At 43.9% G+C, this 22020-nt stretch overlaps 1 protein-coding gene across 4 annotated transcripts in view; it reads left to right on the top strand.

Moving 5' to 3' along the window:
• The window catches only part of LOC126281338 (peptidyl-prolyl cis-trans isomerase FKBP4-like), a 126066-nt gene that overhangs the window by 33674 nt on the left and 70372 nt on the right, over positions 1 to 22020 (top strand). For all 4 annotated transcript variants that reach the window (XM_049980223.1, XM_049980222.1, XM_049980220.1 and 1 more), the window contains exon 6: positions 12332 to 12482. In XM_049980223.1, coding sequence (XP_049836180.1) covers positions 12332 to 12482 — 151 coding nt within the window. The remainder of the gene's footprint in view (positions 1 to 12331; positions 12483 to 22020) is intronic.

Genomic DNA, 22020 nt, shown 5'->3' on the forward strand with positions numbered 1-22020 from the left:
ATGCCAATCTACGAAAGTTAGATTTTTTTCTGTTGATTAGTACGATGTAGTACTATATTCTGTAAAGGAGAGCTTCCACTTTTAAGTTGGGCAGGTTTTATTTTAAAAATCATTATTTTTAACTTTCGAGGATAGTATATGTCCTCCTGAAGTAGCTTCTTACTAATGTCATTGTTACAGTGTTTATTTCTATTGTCTGTGTTGCAGTTATTTCTTATCACTTTCTTTGTTGCAGTTATTTCTTATCACTTTCTTTGTTGCAGTTATTTCTTATCACTTTCTTTGTTGCAGTTACTTCTTACACTTTATTGTAGTCTCTTGTCAGTTTCTTTGTCATGGTTGTTCATTGAAGTTTTCTGTATTGTAGTTGTTCAGTGTTAATTTGTTTACTGAAGAAGCTTCTAAGAAATATGAGACCATCCAGTGAGCTCTGTGTTTTTGTGAGGAATTTGCCCGTTGACACAGTTGCAGTCTGCTGACTGGAGTCACAGGAGAGTGAAGTATGCTGACTACTTGCACATCCATAAAAGAACATTAGAGAATGCAACTTGCACACATGTCTGGAGTCTCAGACGACTGAAACCACACTGCAAGCAGCAGCTCCAGTGCATGATGGGAGAGGTGACTGGGTAGGATAAGGAGGATTCTGGGGCAGGGAGGGGGGAGATATAGTATGGTGGGGGTGACGGACAGTGAAGTGTTGCAGTTTAGACGGAGGGAAGGAGAGAAAGTGGGCAGGGGGGGTGGTAAGTGCGGAAAGGAGAGACATAAAAAGAATTAAAAGACAGGGTGTGGCGGTACAATGACGGCTGTGTAATGCTGGAGTGGGAACAGGGAGGGGGATGGATGGGTGAGGACAGCAACTAACGAAGGTTGAGGCCAGGAGGCGTAAGGGAAAGTAGGATGTATTAGAGGGAAGTTCCCACCTGCGCAATTCAGAAAAGCTATTGTTGATGGGAAGGATCCATATGTTACAGGCTGTGAAGCAGTCATTGAGATAAGGGATATCATGTTTGGCAGCGTGTTCAGCAACAGGGTGGTCCACTTGTTTTTTGCCACAGTTTGTTGGTGGCCATTCATACGGACAGACAGCTTATTGGTTTTCATACGTACATAAAATGCATCACAGTGGTTGGAGCTTAGCTTGTAAATCACATAACTGGTTTCACAGGTAGCCCTGCCTTTGGTGAGATAGGTGATGATAGTGACCAGACTGGAGTAGGTGGTGGTAGGATGATGTATGGGACAGGTCTTGCATCTAGGTCTTATTACAGGGGTATGGCCATGAGGTAAGGGATTGGGACTAGGGGTTGCGTAAGTGAGGTTTTGTAGATGGCGGAATACCACTGTAGGGGGGGGGGGGGGGGGTGGAAAGGATAGTGTGCAGGACATTTGCCATTTCAGGGCACAATGAGAGGTAATTGAAACCCTGGTGAAGAGTGTAATTCAGCTGCTCCAGTCCTGGATGGTACTGAGTTACTAGAGGAACACTCATCTGTGGGCAGACTGTGGGACTTAGGGAGGTGGTGGGAGTCAGGAAAGATAAGGCACGGGAGATTTGTTTTTATACAAGGTTGGGAGAATAATTAAAGTCATTGAAGGCTTCAGTGAGACCCTCAGTATATTTTGAGATTGACTGCTCGTGATTGCTGATGCGATGACCACTGGGTGGCTAGGCTGAACGGAAGGGACTTCTTGGTATGGAATGGGTGGCAGCTGTCGAAGTGGAGGTATTGCTGGGGGTTAGTAGGTTTGATATGGATGGAGGTACTGCTGTAGCCATCTTCGAGGTGGAGGTCAACAGCTAGGAAAGTGGCTCGTTGGGTTGTGTAGGATCGGGTGAAGCAAATGGAGGAGAAGTTGTTGAGGTTCTGGAGGAATGTAGGTAGGGTGTCCTCACCTTTGATCCAGATAGCAAAGATGTCCTCAATGAATCTGAACCAGGCGAGGGGGTTTAGGATTCTGGGCTTTTAGGGAGGGTTCCTCTAGATGGTCCATGAGGATGCTCATAGCTGTACTCCGGATTTGTTTGTAGGTAAGGCCTTCAAAGGAGAAGTAATTGTGGGTGATGATATAATTGATCATGGTGGCTAGGAAGGAGGTTGTTGGTTTTGTTTGATAGCAGTAGGGCCATGGGCATTATGAATGTTAGTGTACAGGGAGGTAGCATCAATAGTGACAAGCAGGGCACCATGTGGTAAAGGGACAGGAACTGTGGAGAGGCGGTGGAGGAAATGGTTGGTATCTTTTATATAGGAGGATAGGTTCCGGCTAATAGGTTGAAGGTGCTGGTCTCAGTGGGGGCACAATAACAGCCCACAATGGGGTGTCATGGGTGGTTGGGTTTATGGACTTCAGGAAGCACTTACCCTCTCCTGCCCTTCTCTCCTGCCCATGGTCTAAACTGTAGCCCTTCATTGTCCGCCACCCCCACTTAGCCACCCTGGCCTCTTCTCCTTACACCACCTGGTTGCCACTCTCATCATGCACACTTCTCACAGAGTGGTTTCAGTTTTCTGAGATTGCAGACTTGTGTGTGTGTGTGTGTGTGTGTGTGTGTGTGTGTGGGTGTGTGTGGGTGTGTGTGGGTGTGTGTGGGTGTGTGGGTGTGTGGGTGTTGCTGACAAAGGCCTTAATGGCTGAAAGTTATAATTGTGTGAAACTTTTTGTTGTGCCTATCATGACTCAGCATCTCCACTGAGTAGCAACTTTCCTTTGCTAATATTGTTACATTACATTCCCCCTGTGGGTCCGGGGATTAGAACAGGCGCAAGGTATTCCTGCCTGTCGTAAGAGGCGACTAAAAGGAGTCTCACACGTTTCGGCCTTATATGATGGTCCCCTGTAGGGTTTGACTTCCATTCCTCAAAATTTTCCCGAAGAGCGAGCCAATTGGGGAAGGGCGCCTTACATGGTGCATTGTGTCCATCGTGCATTGAGATCTTTGGCCCACTTTCTCATCGTCACATTGCAGTCCCACCCATTCTCCATCTCTTGGGCAAGAACACCTTCCTGGGTCTGTTTTCCACCAAGCACTGTGCAGGGTCGCTTTCTGCGTCGACGATGACCATGGACTACTTTGCACCTGATATCCTACACGGTAGTCAGTCTGTTGTCTTGGGTCCACTATGTACCCTGTTGTCAGGGTTGTAGCCCGCTGACCACACAGGGATCACTCTGCTGATGCCTGCGTCGTTAACTCCCCACATATGCCAATGGGTAGATGCCCTTCCCCCTGGGGCATAGGGACTCCAGACAATGGCCAGCCTGCCAGGTAGCCTTTGCTGCAGCTGGGTGGCACCCGTGTGGAGGGCCCCTGATGGCATCAGGGCAGATGACATGCGATGAAGCATAGTCCATCTCTTGCTGGTGGTGAAACACCAACAGTCTCCACGCATTCACGAGCTCAATTCTGTACACAGAAGTACGATCTCACCACACCATGGGACGATTGACAGGCTAACGATGGCAGTGGATCTTATTCATTCCGGTACCTTGTATGTTCAAGAGCTGATGGGGAATCTTTCATGACAATGAAGCCTCACTTTTTTGTTGAGCATTTAGAGGACAAGTTGGGGGGAAGGTGGAAGGCTTGTTCAAAATGAGATGTGGTTCAGTCTTGATCAAAACAGCATCCTCTGTCCAGTCACAGGTGTTACTCGCTTGTAACAAACTGGGGGATGTTTCTGTATCCATCATGCCCCATAAGAGCTTAAATATCGTCCAGTGTATCATATTTCACAGGGACCTTTTTTTCGCTGTCTGATGATGAGCTGCGCACCAATTTAGAGCGGCCATGTGTACATTTCGTTTGGCATGTCCACCACGGTCCTAGGGATAATCACATTACTACCAGTGCCTTCATCTTGGCCTTTAAGGGTGATACATTGCCCGAGAAGGTCAAGGTTATGGTCTAACACTGTGATGTAAAGCCCTATATCCCTTCTCCCAATTCAGTGCTTTAAGTGCTGCAATTTAGGCCATATGCCTTCCAGTACTTCCAGCATCACATGTCGAGGTTGCGGATGCCCATCACATCCCATTACTTCATGTATCCCGCATCATATCTGTGTCAAGTGTGGAGAGCACCATATGCCTTGCTCACCAGACTGCAGGATTCTCCAGAAAGAGGAAAATCATGGAGTACAAGACCCTGGACCGACTGACCTACACTGAGGCTAGGAGAAAACTTAATCGCCTGCATCCTGTACGTATGACATAGTCTTATGCCACCACTACAACAGTTCTGGCACAATCAGCTCCACCAACCCCAGTCATCTCTCAGAGCTGGAAGACAACACCTGCCCCCTTGATGGTGGGGGGCCATTTCCCTCCCTGTTGCTCCTGCACCCCTGCTTTAGAAGCAACCCCCCTCCCCCCCCCCCCCCCCCCCAAATCATCGGGGACGTCCGTCCCCACTTCTAAGCTGGAGAAGCATAAGTCTTCTTCGGCTTCTCTCGCTAGGAATGGGTCCCTTGGGTCACTCCCTTCCCAGCTTTCTGCTTGTGTGAAAGATGACACCCACCAGTGGCTGAAGAGACTGAAAGCAGCTGGTCCTATGGCTTCACTTTCATCCTCAGTCCCAGAGACTGAGCCAGTGAAGTCATCCCAATTAGGGAAATCCAAGGAGCAGCGAGAGAAATTCAAAAAGAAAACCCCTAAGACCAAGAAAATTGTGGTGGCACCCACACCACTGCTACCTACAAACTGTCTGAGGATGGGGTGAAGATTTTTGCATCCGCTGAGGACCTAGATCTCACCAGAACCTCAGACACAATGGACATAGACTGCTCAGGCAATAAGTCGGTGGCAGCATGTGACTCTGAGGCATAAACTACCTCATTGTATGTTCCATGCCTTCCCAGTCTCATGATGGTCATCCTCCTGTGGAATTGTGGCGGTTTTTTCCACAGCCTGGCTGAGCTAAGGCAACTGTTAAGCTTTACACCTACTGTCTGCATTGCCCTCCAAGAAACCTGGTTCCCGGCCATGCGGATCCCTGCCCTTCGCGGGTATAAGTAATGTTACAGGAACTGTAGTGACTATAATAGTGTGTCTGGTGGAGTTTGCGTTTATGTCCTAAACTCAGTCTGTGATGACACTGTGTGCCCCATCAAACCCCTCTTGAAGCTGTGACTGTCAGAATAAGGACAACACAGGAAATAACTCTCTGCAATGTATATCTTCCTCCAGATGATGCAGTAACCCTGAATGTATTAGCTGCACTGATTGATCAACTTCCTAAACCTTTCCTACTTTTGGGAGATTTTAATGCCTATAACCCTTTGTGGGGTAGCACTGTGCTCACTGGCCGAGGCAGAGAACTTTACTGTCTCAGTTCGACGTCTGCCTCTTAAATACTGGGGCCGCCACACATTTCATTGTGGCTCATGCTAGTTACTTGGCCATTGATTTATCAATTTGCAGCCCGGGACTTCTCCCATCTATCCTGTGGAGAGCACATGACCTGTGTGGTAGTAACCTCTTCCTCATCTTCCTATCACTACCCTAGCCTCAGGCCGATGGACGCCTACCCATATGGGCTTTAAACAAGGACTGGGGAACTTTCATCTTTGATGTTACTGTTGAATCTCCCCTACCCGGTAACATCGATGTGATGTTTGAGCAGGTAACTACAATAATTGTTGCTGCAGCAGAAAACACGATCCCTCGCACTTTAGGGAGTCAGAGGCGTAAGGCAGTCCCTTGGTGGTAGCTGGAAGTCGCTGAAGCAGTTAAGGAACGTCGGCGAGCTCTACAGCAGCATAAGCAGCAGCTTTCCCTGGAGCACCTCATAGCCTTTAAACGGCTCCGTGCCCACATCCACAAACTTATCAAATGACAGGATCAGGAGTGTTGGGAAAGATACTTCTCGAACATTGGGTGCCGTACATCATCTTTCCAAGTCTTGACAAAGGTCAAACGTCTTTCCAGGTACCAGACCCAAATAGGTGTTCCTGGTGTTACAACAAATGGTGTGTTATCTACCAACGCAAACGCGATTGCCGAGCACTTTGCTGAGCACTTCTCTCAAGCCTCTGCCTCAAAGAATTACCCCAGCTTTTCGCACTGTCAAACGGGCCTGGAAGGTAACGTCCTCTCATTCACTACACACTGCAGTGAATCCTACAACGCCCCATTTACAGAGTGGGAGCTCCTCAGTGCCCTTGCACATTGCCCCGACACAGCTCTTGTGCCTGATCGGATCCACAGCCAGATGATTAAACATCTCTCATCTGCCTACGAGCGACATCTGCTCGTTGTCTTCAACCGGATGTGGTACGATGGCATCTTTCCATCGCAATGGCTAGAGCACCGCCATTCTGGTGCTGAAACTCGCAAAAACTCGCTTGATGTGGATAGCTATCAGCCCACCAGCCGCAACAACATTCTGTGTAAGCTGCTGGCACATATGGTATGTTGGCAGTTGGGTTGGGTCGGGTCCTGGAGTCACACGGCCTACTGGCTCCATGTCAGGGCGGCTTCCACCAGTGCCACTCTACCACTCATAATCTTGTGCCCCTCGAGTCTGCCATCCGAACAGCATTTTCCAGAGGGTAACACACGGTTGCCATCTTTTTTGATGGACATAAAGCGTACGACACGACCTGGCGATATTATATCCTTGCCACATTGTATGGGGGTGGGGGGTGACTCTGTGGCCTGCTCTCAATTTTTATCAAAAACTTCCTGTCGCTCCATACTTTCCGTGTCGAAGTTGGTGCCTCCCACAATTATATCCATATCCAGGAGAATGGAGTTCGGCAGGGCTCTGTATTGTGTGTGTCTATTTTTAATGGCCATTAATGGTCTACCAGCAGCTGTAGGGCCACCCGTCTCACATTGTCTGTATGTAGACGACTTCTACATTTCGTACTGCCGCTCCAGTACCGGTGTTGCTGAGCGTCGCCTGCAGGGAGCCATCCACAAGGTGCAGTTAAGGGCTGTAGCCCAAGGCTTCCAGTTCTCAGCTACAAAGTCATGTGTCACGCACTTCTGTCGGCGTCGTACCATTCATCTGGGCCCAGAACTTCACCTTCATGACGATCCACTCACTGTAGTGGAGACATATCGATTCTTACGATTGGTTTTTGACACTTGATTGACTTGGCTTCCTCATCTTCGTCAGCTTAAGCAGAAGTGCTGGATCTACGCTGCTGCATCTCTACAAAGCCCTTGTCCAATCCCAAATTGACTATGGGAGTGTGGTTTATGGTTCAGCAGCACCTTCAGCGTTGGATTTACTCTCGGCCCTGTGTACCACTGTGGGGTTCAACTAGCGACAGGAGCTTCTTAGGATGAGTCCGGTGACCAGCGTACTGTTGGAGGCTGGGGTCCCTCCATTGCAAATCAGACCTGCACAATTGCTCGCCAGTTACATTGCACACATTCGTAGTTCTCCTGAGCATTTGAATTACCATCTCCTTTTCCCCATCCGTGGCAGTCCATGTCACGCACTGGCGGCCCAGGTCGGGACTAACGATTGTGGTTCGTGTGCAGTCCCTTCTCTCTGAACTGCAGTCCTCCCCTTTACCACTGCTACTTGCAGTCCTATCATGTACGGCTCTCCTCTGTCACTTTCTCTCGGTTCTCGAGGTGTTCAGAGGCTCTGTAGTGCTTTACACCGATGACTCGATGGCTGATGGTCACGTAGGCTTTGCATATGTTCATGGAAGACATATTGAACAGCACTCCTTGCCAGATGGTTGTAGTGCTTTCACTATAAAGCTAGCGGCCATATCTCGTGTTCTTGAGCACATTCGCTCGTGCCCTGGTGCATCATTTCTGTTGTGTATTGACTCATTGAGCAGCCTGCAAGCTGTCGACCTGTGCTACCCTCACCATCCTCTGGTAGCGTCCATCCAGCAGTCCCTCTATGCTTCGGAACGGTCCCGTCGTTCAGTGGTCCCTGGACCCGTTGACACGTCGGAATCCCAAGCAACAAACTTGCCGACAGGCTGGCCAACAGGCGACGCAAAAATCACTTCTGGAGATGGGTATCTCCAAAGCTGACCGGCGTTCTATCTTACGCTGCAGGGTTTTCAGGCTTTGGGAGACGGAATGGCATAACAGTATGCACAACAAGCCACGTATCAGTTAGGAGATGACGAATGTGTGGAAATCTTCCATGCTGTCCTCTCACAGGGAATCAGTTGTCGTCTGCCAGCTCCCCATTGGCCATACATGGCTAACACATGGTCACCTTCTCTGTCACAAGGACCCACCTCTGTGTCACTGTGACTTCAAGACAGTCATCCACCTCTTGCTGGACTGCCCACTTTTAACCGCTCTTTGGCAGACTTTTAACTTTCCCAGCTCCCTACCTTCGATGTTTGGCGATGATGCCCCAGCAGCAGCTTTAGTTTTAAGTTTTATCCGTGAGAGTGGGTTTTATACATCATGTAGGTTTTAGGGCATGCCCTTTGTCCTTCTGTGTTTTGCACCGTAGTGCTCTTTGGCTGGAAGTTCTAATGTGTTAGAGTGGTTGGCTTCTCCTTCTTATTCTCGTGGTCGGGCAGCCACTGTAATCTGCTTTCTTGTTTTACTCACTTCTGTTTCTAGCATCTTTAGGATTCATTGCCTTTCCTTCGTTCTTTTGGTTCTTCTTTTCTTTCCGTTTTGTGTTATATGCCTCATCCATTTTATTCTCACACTTGTGGCATTGTTTAGTTAGGAAAAACGGACCGATGATCTCGTAGTTTGGTGTCCCCCCCCCCCCCCCCCTCTTTTTAAACCAACCAACCTTTACATTCCATCCTCGATTTCCATTGTTTGATATCCATAAAACAGTGATAAATAAGAACAAACAAAGTAACAGACATTGTTCAGGTTGGGAATAAGTGTTCTCATTTGAAGACAGTGTTTCAAAGTTAAGATCTTTCCAGTGACAACTTTTTGTGTTTAAATGTTTTGACAGAATAACAACAGTGATAGTAATTAGAACAAGGTGAAGCCTCCCATGGTGCAGATGATGCAGATTTTGCAACAATAGACAAAAAATAAATACCCTAAATCAGTCATTTACAGAGGTAGGTGTTAGCCCTGTTAAGAAACCACAATGGTCAGTGAAGTGAGTCATAAGCACTATGCATCAAAGCCCAGAGAAATTAATAAAGCTATAGATGAATACGGTATAGCAAAACTGACCACACTCTTCGAAGTAGAAATTCCATCTTCAGAACAAAATGAACCATAGTACTCTTGCACCTCTTGCCAGGAATTTTTCACAGATGTAAATTCAGCTGTTGAATATTGTGCATTCTACAGCGAAAAGGTGCAAGTTTCAACTATTATTCGAGAAATATTTTCAAAGAAAACAATTTTGGACCACATTCCATCAGTATCAAAGTACATGGTAGACAAATCAAGAAGTGTGAGGTCTGTAAAGAAGTCTTTGGAAGACCAGATCTCTATTATGGTCATCCTGTAGAAGCAGCTAAAGTTCAAACAGTGCAGCCATTTTATCTGGAGGATAAATGGTACTGTTCTCACCAGAGTGCCAACAAAAGACGCTATAACTGTAACAGCTGAAGGTAAAAAAGCTGTGAAAGTGAAGAGGTACATGACTCGCAGTATTAAAGAAACTTTTGCAATCTATATGAGCAACTATACTGCTTCCCATATTGGAAGATAAAAATCTTATGCACTATGACCTAAGTGGGTAGTTCCAAACCCACCTAGATATGTATGTTTACGTGTGTACTGCACGAATTTTGAATTTTGTGTTATAACTTTGAAGAACTTACTGGAGCATGTGACATATGACACCTTGGTAGGACATGTGACGTAAAGTGAGAGACTTGTTTGTTACAATGTGGTGACTGCCCTGGAAATGGAGGACTGTCTTTACAGGCACTTGGCCTGGAAGATGTAGCAGATAACTCCGTAGAAATTACATATGTGACATGGAAGGAAAATAAACTAACGAATAAAATGTTACTTTTGACAGTTTTATTGATGAACTTGATAAATGGTCAGTGAAAGCAGTAACACCAGCATCTGAAGAAATTGCAACAACACATTCTGAAGAACTATGTTTAGTGCTTCACTGTGATTTTGCTGAGAACTGGTGATGAATTCTCCCACAAGAAGTACAAGGATATCATTAGAGTAATGACCAGGTTTCAATTTTTACAGGATTGACATATTTTCAGAATAAGACCACAAGTGTTGCAGCTGTAAGTGATGACACAGGGCATGGCTCAGCACATGCTTTGCTATCAATATGCAAAATTCTTTAACTGAAAACAGGGGCAGAGAAGACCATCATTATTTCTGATGGTGCTCCTAGTCATTTTAAAAATCGTTACCAACTTTTTGAATCGAGTGAGTCGCTTGTGCCAACTTACTGGTTATACAGTGCTACTGGTCACGGGAAGGATCCTTGTGATGGTGTAGGCGGCCTGCTGAAACACCAAGCTACAAAACATAATCTTTCGAGACCAAATACAGCTGCTATTCAGAATGCTGAGAATTTTATGAGGGTCATGAAATCTTACACATCCATGTCCTTCATTCTTTTGTCCAAAGAGGAAATTGAAGAATTTTGTGAGCAGAAAAAAGAATGTTCCAAACAAACTACTCCTGTGAAAGGAATTAAGACAACCCATTTTTGGACTCGGTGATAGGCGAACTCATATTGCATGCACTTTAAGGAGCAAGAAAGAAGAAATTTCGTTCTTTCGGCCAACACCTCAGCAACACCAGGATGATAATCAGATTCACAACCTGAGAAGAGGGGTGTGTGTGTGTGTGTGTGTGTGTGTGTGTGTGTGTGTGTGTGTCTGGTGAATTGCAGAGATTATAGACACCAATTATGAGTTAAATGAAATTGTAGTGAACTTCATGCTAGCACATGGATCAGCTGCTGGATAGGTTTCCAGCTGAAGGGCAGAAACGCCACCATCAGTGTTAACTTCCTAGATTGTAAGTGCTCCAGCTCCTATTGGTTCAACAGGAAGGCATCATTCTATATAAAGGAAGATACTGAAGCTGTGGAACACATTTTTAGTTCATTGACTTGCTGATTTCAGAACAAAACTGAGTGTACAGAAGTTGCTGCTTAAATTGAAACCTTTTAAGTCGTGGATCTTTCACGTACATTTTGGAATCATTTAAAATGGTAGAAAAATGAGTCTATTACTCATCTTGCAGAACTAAAATTATGTTAAATAAGGCTAGGTTTTGATTTTTGCGAGCGTGTTATGTGATAATGTAATAAAACAGGTTTTATGTATGGCAAAAATTTCAATTGTTTCCTGTTCAACCTAAAAGTGGAAGCTCTCCTTTTCAGGGATTCTAGAACTATATGGTATATTAATCGACAGGGGGAAAAAATCAGAACTTTATGGATAGGCATTTTTGGAAAAAAAGAATTCATAAATTATAAAAAAAGTTCTGAACGCTATAGTAAAAGAAGTTCAACAGTTAAGTCCAAATGGAGGATTGCTTTGTAATCATAAAGCAATTATCTTTCAAATTAAAAAAAAAAATATTTAGAACTGTTCTAGATATACAGAATTTGAAAACTTTTACAAAATTCGCATCTTCAAAATGGTATGTGCAGTGTTATCTTTGGAGGGCGGTATCTCAGAGGAGAAATTTTTTGGACAAAACAAAAAATACATGTTCCTTACTTAGTTCTTCATTTTAACATATTCTAAATTCAATAACATCAGATACTTTGAAGGTAAGATATTTTCCTAGCCTGCCTGAATTGATACAGACTGTGCCTTTATTGATAATAAACTCTGGAAAACCCATACTGAAATAATAATATAAATTAGGTTTGATTGGTACTCGCAGCACAGAGAATGCAGTGAATGCTGACATGCACTTTTCATAATAGATAGAATTCAAATGAAGGACTTGGTCTGATAGCTAAGGTATAGCAGTCTAATATAAATTGTGCCAGTCTGCTGTTAAATATATCCTCTGTATGGTGAAGAACGGTCTATTCTAATTCATATTGATTGCATAGAGAAGCAACTGAAATCACTAAAATTAAGCAGAAACTCAGAGATCCCATGCTGTAGATCCCTAACATTCTATACAGAAATTGTGGGTTATATTCCTGTAACATACATTTTTTTCCCTATTAAATGATACAAGAACCATATTCCTATTAACATTTATTTTGCACAAGAACCACATTCCTATTACATTTATTTTGCAGTGTCATAAAAAGCAACCCAAAGTTGTGCCAATTCACAGCCAAGATCTGGGTGTGAAGAGGCCAGTGATGAAAGTGTACACTTTATTGCCTCTCTTGTCATTATGAAGAAAAATGAGCTAAATTGGTTTTTAATGGTTGTGTTTATTTTACTCCTAGGCAAAAGAAGCATGGTCTCTAGATGCTGATGAGAAAATTGAACAAGCAAAATTTTTCAAAGAGAAGGGAACGAATTATTTTAAAGCTGGCAAATACGCATTGGCTGTTAAAATGTATAAAAAAATAGTTAACTTCTTAGAGCATGAGACAGGTAAGTATTTCTTAGTGCTCCATCAGGGGAGTTTTAGTTATTACATTATACAAAACAGTCACATAAGAATTACAAGATGTTGAATCAGTTATCGGCATTGCGCAGTGTACGTATGATTGTGTGTGTGTGTGTGTGTGTGTGTGTGTGTGTGTGTGTGTGTGTGTGTGTGTGTCTCCTCCCAAACCCCTGAATAGATTTCAGCCAAATTTGATATGCAAAGAGTAAACTTCACAAGTATCAGCACTGTGAGGTTTTGTAGCCATCTACCTGCAAAAGAAGTGATAGATACAGACCAACACATATGTTTTCAGCCCCTGCCATACACTTTTCCCTTCATGACAGATGTGTTGTGTGGGGATCGACCTGCCAAAATGGTTTTCCAGCCCTCAGTGTGTAGGCATATTAAATGAAGTAGTATTGGCCACTCAAATACCTGCTTTGTGTGGCACCCACACTTTGAGGGATAAAAATATTATATAGTAGTACAAGGTTGCCCCGCAGTTGATGTACATGTTGACAGGTACTATGGGGGGGGGGGGGGGAGGTTGGGAGTTTGAGAGTGATAGATGGAGGGAGGACATAGAGAAAGGGGGGAGGGGTGCAGGAGGGGCTGGAAGGGTTTAAGGGGGCAGGAGGAGAGTGACCCTGAGAAAGAGAGAGCTGGTGGAGATGAATGGTCAACAGGAGGGGGGCAGGGGCAACTGATGAATATGAAGTGATGGGAGCAGGAGATCGATACTGTGAGGGGACAGAGGAGATGGATAGCAAGAGAGGGGGAGGAGAGGATGAGGTTGACAAATGGAGGGAGGGGTGGTGATGGGCAGAGAGACGGGGGGGGGGGGGGGGGATGTGAGATGGGCAGGGATGGAGATTGCGGAGAAAGAGTTGGACATAAGGAGGGGAAGGAATTATGACTGAAGACAGGGGCTGGAAGAGATTGACAGAAGGAGAGAGATGGAGAAGCAGACAGTTGGATGGAGGAGATGGACAGGCTGATGTGGTGGGCAGAGGGATGAGGCAGACAGAGAGATGGGTCAGGAGGAGGTGGACACAAAGAGAGGATGTGTGCAGTGTGAGTGTGTCGAACATGAGAATAATATCAACAGTGAGAGATGGGAGGAGCAGATGATGACGAGGAGGAGGAGATGGCGGGAGATGAGTTGAGAAGGAAGTCAGGAGAAAATGGCAAGAGTGGGGCAAGAAGTGGGTGGACAAAGAAAGAGAGGGAGAATGGTGTGTGTGTGTGTGTGTGTGTGTGTGTGTGTGTGTGTGTGTGTGTGTGTGTGTGTGTGTGTGTGTGTGTGTGTGTGTGTGTGAGGGAAAGGGGGGGGGGGACCACTCCAGACCACAGAAGAAAGAGATTCACAGACCTTATGGCAGAACAGGTAACTGCATAAATAATTTTTCTATTGGACAACGGATGTTACAGTTGATGCAATGATGCTCATTGACCTAGGTGTCATGGCGTTGGCAACTCTATCGCATGTTAGCTCCAGTAATTCTACTGCAGGGATACTTCTTACAGTTATATGCCAAATAAATAAGTGAAAAGTAATGGTGATAAACATGTCTTATGATGTAATGTTTGAATGCAGGGTGTATTGCTATACAAGCATTTTGGATAAATGCAGATTTTGTAAACTCATCACCTTCATGCTCTCTGTTCTGCAGCTCACTTGATACGGATTAAGGAGTAAAAAAATCTCCACATGCAGATTTAACACTAAAAAGTTTTCTATTTTTTCTTGAGTTTTTTGTATTTAATCATTTAATGTAGTGACAAATATTGAACACACACTGCACATCTACAGCTACATGATTACTCTGCAATTCACATTTAAATGCTTGGCAGAGGGTTCATTGAACCACAATCATACTACCTCTCTACCATTCCGCTCCCGAACAGTGTGCGGGAAAAACGAATCTGTTCGAGCTCTGATTTCCCTTATTTTATTTTGATGCAGCTATAAACAAACTATAGTTAATCGTCAGAAGCTGACAGATTTTGAGTTCAAAGTACTGCTTATCAGACATTAGCAACAATATGAATAAATTCATGCTATCAACAGTGTGAATAAATTTCCAGTTTCTGAATACAAGCTATCACCCATGAGTTTCAGTGCTACACAATTGTGGATGACCCAAGTATACAGGCACCCACCACTGGTCCATTCACTGTGTTTTTTGCATCCAGCAGCTCCTGTCTGATGCTAAAACGAATATGTGCAATAAAATGCACACTTTTCAGTACATCAGTTAAAAATTGAACTGATGAATAAGACGTAGAAGACTCATTGAAGCAAATGATTTGGATGAAGTTCCTATGGTGAATGAAATTAGGGTATCAATGTCCTGACATTCTACACATAATCCTCTGTTTTGCACAATGGATGTAAGAGATTACCTGAAGTTTAAACGACATGTCATGCACACTGAGGCAGTAAAGAAGCTTAAGAAACAGTTCTGGTTTCCTCAGTAAGAATTTTAGCATGCATTCGTAATGATAGCCATATTTTGCTTCTGATTATAGTTCGTTGTAAATGAATGTAATTTCTTCTATACACTGAACAACTATATCTTAAAGAATGCTATTAACCTTAAGATAGTCAGTAAACATTTTCAACATACAGCCAACACATCTACTACTCTCACAAAAAATGCTGTATTGCTCACATTTAACATGTCACCTCCTTCAAGTTAAATAGGGCAGAGTGATTCAGAAAAGACAAGGTAATCAAATAGTGAAGTGTAACAGATTTTTTATTTGCCGCTTCAACACAATAGAAGTAATTTTAAGTAAGTTTTGAGAGTTTTACAAAACTTGTCTTTGAGCATAGTTTCACAACTGCAAAATAATTTGCATTTAGCAACATGATTTAAGATAAAAAGTCTGTGTTCTCCATGTTTATCATTATCCAGCTGGTCCCAGATTTCATGTAGTTAAGATCCTACACTTCATATTTCTCTTAAAGTAAACTGTACAAAATAAAACTCATGTGCCTGTAAAGATCTCTCAGTAACACTGCTTGACAATTGCCAGTTACATAACTGTAGTGAAGAAAAAATAATTCTCCCTTCTCTTGAACCTCTTTGCTACAAGTGAGTGTCTCCTTACATTTTAAACAGCCACACTTCTGCATGAATTTATGTGTTGAATAGCCAGCAAAATATGCTACTGAACACTGTTCAGAAGAAAGGGCTTTCTGAATGGAAGACAGATATTCTTCACCCTTGATGGTACTGAAATGTTCATCCACAGAGGAACAGGGAGTGTTACGGATCTCCACATTTCCAGAGATGTTTAAGTGCTGAAGTTCATCATCTTCCTTATCCAAATCCCATGTGTTCAGTAATAGCATCTTATCAGTGTCACTCACACAGTTTGAAATGTCTGTTAGCGAATTAATAGTGCTGGTTCGAAACAAACACCTTGGTGTTCTTGCTGTTGGGTTCCAATTGTAACCATGTTTCTGATGGGACTCTGAAAATAAATTCTCTAGGTTATCTTGATTCAACCTGCTGGTCAGTAAAAACTTAATGCGAATAGTTTGTTCTTCTAAAAAAACTGAGCCATATCATTAACAAACAGTCTGTCAGTCCTGTAATGCATGGCGGTGTTGTAATTTTACCTGTCATTTTGTCACTTCTGCAATTTGCATTATCTGACCTATTGTAGCCATTACCAGTGGGCATTGTTGTAGTAATGAACCTCTACATGGATTAGAGGGAAATGCTGTGCTGGGCATTGTTGTAGTAATGAATCCCTATATGGATTAGAGGAAAATGCTGTCCCGCTATTCAAAACATCAAACAAATTGCTCATAAATTCGATAAAACCACATGTGTTTTCAGCTATATCGCTCTGCAAACCTTTGGTTCCTGTACGTGTTGTGACAGCTGCAGCAACAGTGAATAAGGATGTAAACTGCCATTTTCATGTTCATTCTTCAATGAATCAGGCTGTAAATGACTGTCAGTGGGTTTTAACAACTTCCTGCATTTCTTTGTTCATCTGATCGATATAGTGTGCCAGTGTAATGCCTTCAAATGAAACAACAGCATCGTTGAAAATTTTGTATATATATATAGACACACACACACACACACCATCCTTTCATCTTTCCCTCTCCTTCCTGAAGAAGCAACCATCACAAATTTCAAGCTTTCGCAACCAGCGGTTGCTTCATCAGGAAAGAGGGAAGGAGAGGGAAAGACGAAAGAATGTGGGTTTTGAGGGAGAGGGTAAGGAGTCATTCCAATCCCGGGAGCGGAAAGACTTACCTTAGGGGGGAAAAGGACACACAGACACAAGCAGACATTTGTAAAGGCAAAGAGTTTGGGCAGAGATGTCAGTCTAGGCGGAAGTACAGAGGCAAAGATGTTGAACGACAGGTGAGGTATGAGCGACGGCAACTTGAAATTAGTGGAGGTTGAGGCCTAGTACCCATGGCTGTCCCCTTTAATTGTTGGTATATCTGGTCTTCGAAAGTGATGAAGTTGTGAGTCAGGATGAAGCTGGCTAAGGTAATGAGGAAAGAGGTTTTAGATAGGGTGGCAGGTGATCGGCGTGAAAGGAAGTGCTCATCGCGGAGAGGCCCTGGACATGCGGAATATTTGTGTATAACGAAGTGGCATCAATGGTTATAAGGATGTTTTCCGGGGGTAACAGATTGGGTAAGGATTCCAGGCGTTCGATAAAGTGGTTGGTGTCTTTGATGAAGGATGGTACAAAAGCAAATTACGAGAGCCACTTCCTCGTCTCCTCAAACCCAGAACCTCCCACAGAAGAACCACAAAAGTGCCCCACTTGTGACAGGATACTTTCCGGGACTGGATCAGAATGTGGCTCTCCAGCAGCGATAAGACTTCCACAGATCCTGCCCTGAAATGAGATCGATCCGTCATGAAATCCTCCCCACTCCACCAAGAGCGTCTTTCCGCCGTCCACATAACCTTCGTAACCTCTTGGTTCATCCCTATGAAATCCCCAAACCACTTTCCCTACCCTCTGGCTCCTATCCTTGTGACCGCCCCCAGTGTAAAACCTGTCCCGTGCACCCTCATACCATCACCTACTCCAGTCCTGTAACCCAGAAGGTGTACATGATCAAAGGCAGAGCCACATGTGAAAGCACCCACGTGATTTACCAACTGACCTGCCTACACTGTGAAGCTTTCTATGTGGGAATGACCAGCAACAAACTGTTCATTCGCATGAATGGACACAGGCAGACAGAGTTGGTTGGTTATGAGGATCACCCTGTGGCTAAACATGCCTTGGTGCAGGGCCAGCACATCTTGGCACAGTGTTACACCGTCCGGGTTATCTGGATACTTCCCACTGACACCAACCTGTCAGAACTCTGGAGATGGGAACTTGCCCTTCAGTATATCCTCTCTTCTCATTACCCACCAGGCCTCAACCTCCGCTAATTTCAAGTTGCCACTGCTCATACCTCACCTGTCATTCAACAACATCTTTGTCCTCTGTACTTCCGCCTCGACTGACATCTCTGCTCAAACTCTTTGCCTGTACAAATTGTGTGTGCGCGTGTGTGTGCGCGTGTGTGTGTGTGCGCGTGTGTGTGTGTGCGCGTGTGTGTGTGTGCGCGTGTGTGTGTGTGCGCGTGTGTGTGTGTGCGCGTGTGTGTGTGTGCGCGTGTGTGTGTGTGCGCGTGTGTGTGTGTGCGCGTGTGTGTGTGTGCGCGTGTGTGTGTGTGCGCGTGTGTGTGTGTGCGCGTGTGTGTGTGTGCGCGTGTGTGTGTGTGCGCGTGTGTGTGTGTGCGCGTGTGTGTGTGTGCGCGTGTGTGTGTGTGCGCGTGTGTGTGTGTGCGCGTGTGTGTGTGTGCGCGTGTGTGTGTGTGCGCGTGTGTGTGTGTGCGCGTGTGTGTGTGTGTGCGCGTGTGTGTGTGTGCGCGTGTGTGTGTGTGCGCGTGTGTGTGTGTGCGCGTGTGTGTGTGCGCGTGTGTGTGTGTGCGCGTGTGTGTGTGTGCGCGCGTGTGTGTGTGTGTGCGCGTGTGTGTGTGTGTGCGCGTGTGTGTGTGTGTGCGCGCGTGTGTGTGTGTGTGCGCGTGTGTGTGTGTGTGCGCGTGTGCGTGTGTGTGCGCGTGTGCGTGTGTGTGCGCGTGTGTGTGTGTGTGTGTGTGTGTGTGTGTGTGTGTGTGTGTGTGTGTGCGCGCGCGCGTGTGTTTATCAACATTTCATCATACCCATGTCATCATGCACATGTTTTGTGCCTCATATTTCTTACCAAGTTGCCTAAAAAGATTTTGTTTTAAGGCATGGTAGAAATTTTGTAGCACCAATCAATCATCCAATTGCAGATTTTTGGTAAATGATGCTCTGTGTTTAAATTTCCTTCTCAGGTATAATGAGCAATCAGTGAAAAGCCTCAACCAATTTATGTGTAAAGTTTTGGAGTAATCCTAAAGAACCCTGGAGCTGCAGTTCAGGTTTATGTGCACTCTCTCTACACATTTCACAATTAAACATAAAAATTTAGGCACCGACATCCTTATTTCCCTTCCCCTTTCTGCTCTCTTCGTCAAAAACAGCCTGAAAAATAATCCTGCTTCAGTATCAAAGATTTACATTCACATTACCAGTGCTGTTAAACCCGTATGAGAACATTTTTTCCACAAAAAGCTACTTGCTAGAGTTGATACACGAAGCTCATTCTCTCATGTCATCTCTTTTGTAACCACTTGTTCATGAAAGGTAATGAACGCTGGTGATTTGTCTTTGATTGCCCAATTGCTTGTGTTCACTTCCATTCACTGTGGTGTAACTGATGCTTCATACTGGTTCTCATGTTCAGTGTTGTACACATCAGGCTTTACAACATGGAAATTGTGTATGATGATTTTTTCCTTGGCTAGGGATCATGGTCATAATATACTTTTTAAATGAAATCACTGCCACCATTAGACTTAAGTTTTTATTACTGATTTATTTCACTATGGCGATTTCAGCTGTAAAGCCAATTTCAAGTGCGAGGTTGCAACTGTGTACTGCTGCTTGCATTGTATTGTTTACTGAATGGTTTCACATTATGCCTTGCAACTTTTGTTTTATACCTAGCACTTGAAAATGGCTCTACAGCTGGAACTGCAGCTGTGAAATAAAAAATAATGTCAAATTGTGGCAATGATTTCATTTCATTTAGCATGAGGTAAGCAGTTTGTGCAGGAGGAAATCGACAGGGAGAGGGGGAAGGGACAGACAGACAGAGGAGGAGATCTGCATAATATGTGTCAAACTCGTACATGGACAAAGCTGCAGAGAACAACATGATCAATCACTTAATGTTCTTGAAGAGTTCCCCTCCTCCCAACCCCCCTCCCCCCCTAAATCCCACCCCAAATAGTTGTACTAGTACTTATGTACAAATGTACGAATGACTTCCAGCTGTACAGAGCTGCAATAAGTGATTCACTCATTTTCAAGGATCTATATTTTCCGAAGTGTGACTTGTACAAATATGGTGCATGAAGAGAATTGTAAACCCACCAAGTTTACATTTCATACTCGACAAATGTTCTACGAGTGCTTCTCTGCTCTCGTGGCACATGTCCAAGCAGCAGTCTAGTTTGTTCCATATCTGTGGTCATCACACCAGCATTCAAGCACTCTGAGCGTTTCCTCAGTCCTTAAAGTACACACAAAGAAAAATTCATAAGGTGTTAGAGCAGGTGACTTGGAGGGCCAAGGCTGTAGTGCCACATCATTTTCATCACTACACCCAACAGTGATGTGGAAGTTCATTGTTTAGGTAGTGATGATCATTTATGCTCCAATGAGAGTGGTGTTCCATTTTGTTGAAAGATGAAATTCTTGAAATCAGCAGTCAGTTGTAGAAACAGCCTCAGTTGCAAGTGCAGCTCCGTCTGTGACAATGCACAGAACACATTAAACTTCGGTTAACCTCATTCATGCGCCACAATTTTTGTGATGATGATCAGTGTCTCACACTGTCACATTTGGGCAATTAACATTTCCTAGTAAATGGGAGGTTGCTTTGTTGCTAAATATCATCTTGGAGGTGAAATGATCATCCTTGAGTTCCTCCTGCATTGTGATGCAAAATTGGAGGTACCTTCCATAATATTCCAGTTGTAATTGTTGCAAGAGTTGCAGACGGTATAGTTTGAAATATAACCGCCATCGTAAACTATTTCAACAGAGATTTCTGTGTTGTTTAAAGTTGTCACTTGTGTGGATCGTTGATTTGTTTCGCCCTCTCCACAGTTGCATCTGATACACCTGCTCGCTTGATTGCTACTTTTCTGTTCACATGGCAGGTGTTTTTTTTTTTTTTTTTTTTTTTTTTTTTTTTTTTTTTTTTTTTTTTTTTTCCCTCCTTAATTCCTTCTGAATGTGTATGCTTCACTGTTTTAAAAAGATAAACATCTTGCAGATTCCAGCACACACAAACTCTTTCTTGCTTTGTTGCCATTTTGTCAAGATGGTCTACTCATAACACCAGCTGGTGGGCACAATGCAAACTTGGTGAGTTTGTATTTTCCATTCACACGTCAGTCACATTTGTACATATAATCCTTTGAAAAGCATAGAACTTAAAAATGAATCACTCTAGATGATTACAGTTGTTGTTCATTGTTAACAATAATATTACTAATAACACAGATAAACTAATTTTATCAATTTCTGCTTATATTTATTTCTCTCTCTCTCTCTCTCTCTCTCTCTCTGTCTGTCTGTCTGTCTGTCTGTGTGTGTGTGTGTGTGTGTGTGTGTGTGTGTGTGTGTGTGTGTGTGTGTGTGTGTGTGCTGATTACGGATATCGCATCTGCTTTGCTGCAGTTTCAATGGTTTAGTGTATGCGATTTCTTTACACTGCCGTAGTAAAGAGTATATAAAATAATGAAATAATCGGGCGTCATTACTTCAGTATATGGAGTGTTGTTACTTCTGTGATTTTCTAATGAAAGCTCAAAAAGTGTCGTCGTAAGCACAGCACACACATGTATAACAATGTTAACTGTTGGTGTACCCAGCATAATCACAACTAAACTGAAAATTCAATCAGAAGTGAAGATTTGTTGTCCTTATTCTTTTATGGGCAGCCATCTCTTTGTCACGAATCAGTCCCTAAATATGGTCATCCATCAGAGCACAGTCCCACTTTTCTTGGTACCTGCTTTCCATGTCTTTGTGAAAGCACTCTCCATGCTCTTAATTTAAGTCACTCAAGTTTTCCATAAAGAATTCCAGGTGTGAATGAAGCATGTGCAGCTCGAGAAATGTTCTACAAACAAGGGTTCTATATCATTCAATGAGTGATTTAAACTGTCCATTACATGTCTCACTTTGATTCTGCACAAGAAATCCAGTTACTAAAGCATTTTTTGTGTCAGTTCATCACTATTCAACATTGAACAAATATGAAGCTCTTTGAAAATGCAGCCCACAATTTTAGCTGGTGACAAGTTAGGAAACATTTGCTTTTTAAACAGTCACTGGGTTAACTGTTTAACCAGTCTGTGTTTTATATGCAGAGTCAGTAGCAGGACCTTAT

The sequence above is a fragment of the Schistocerca gregaria genome, chromosome 7, assembly GCF_023897955.1.
Source record: "Schistocerca gregaria isolate iqSchGreg1 chromosome 7, iqSchGreg1.2, whole genome shotgun sequence".
Classification (NCBI taxonomy): Eukaryota; Metazoa; Arthropoda; class Insecta; order Orthoptera; family Acrididae; genus Schistocerca; species Schistocerca gregaria.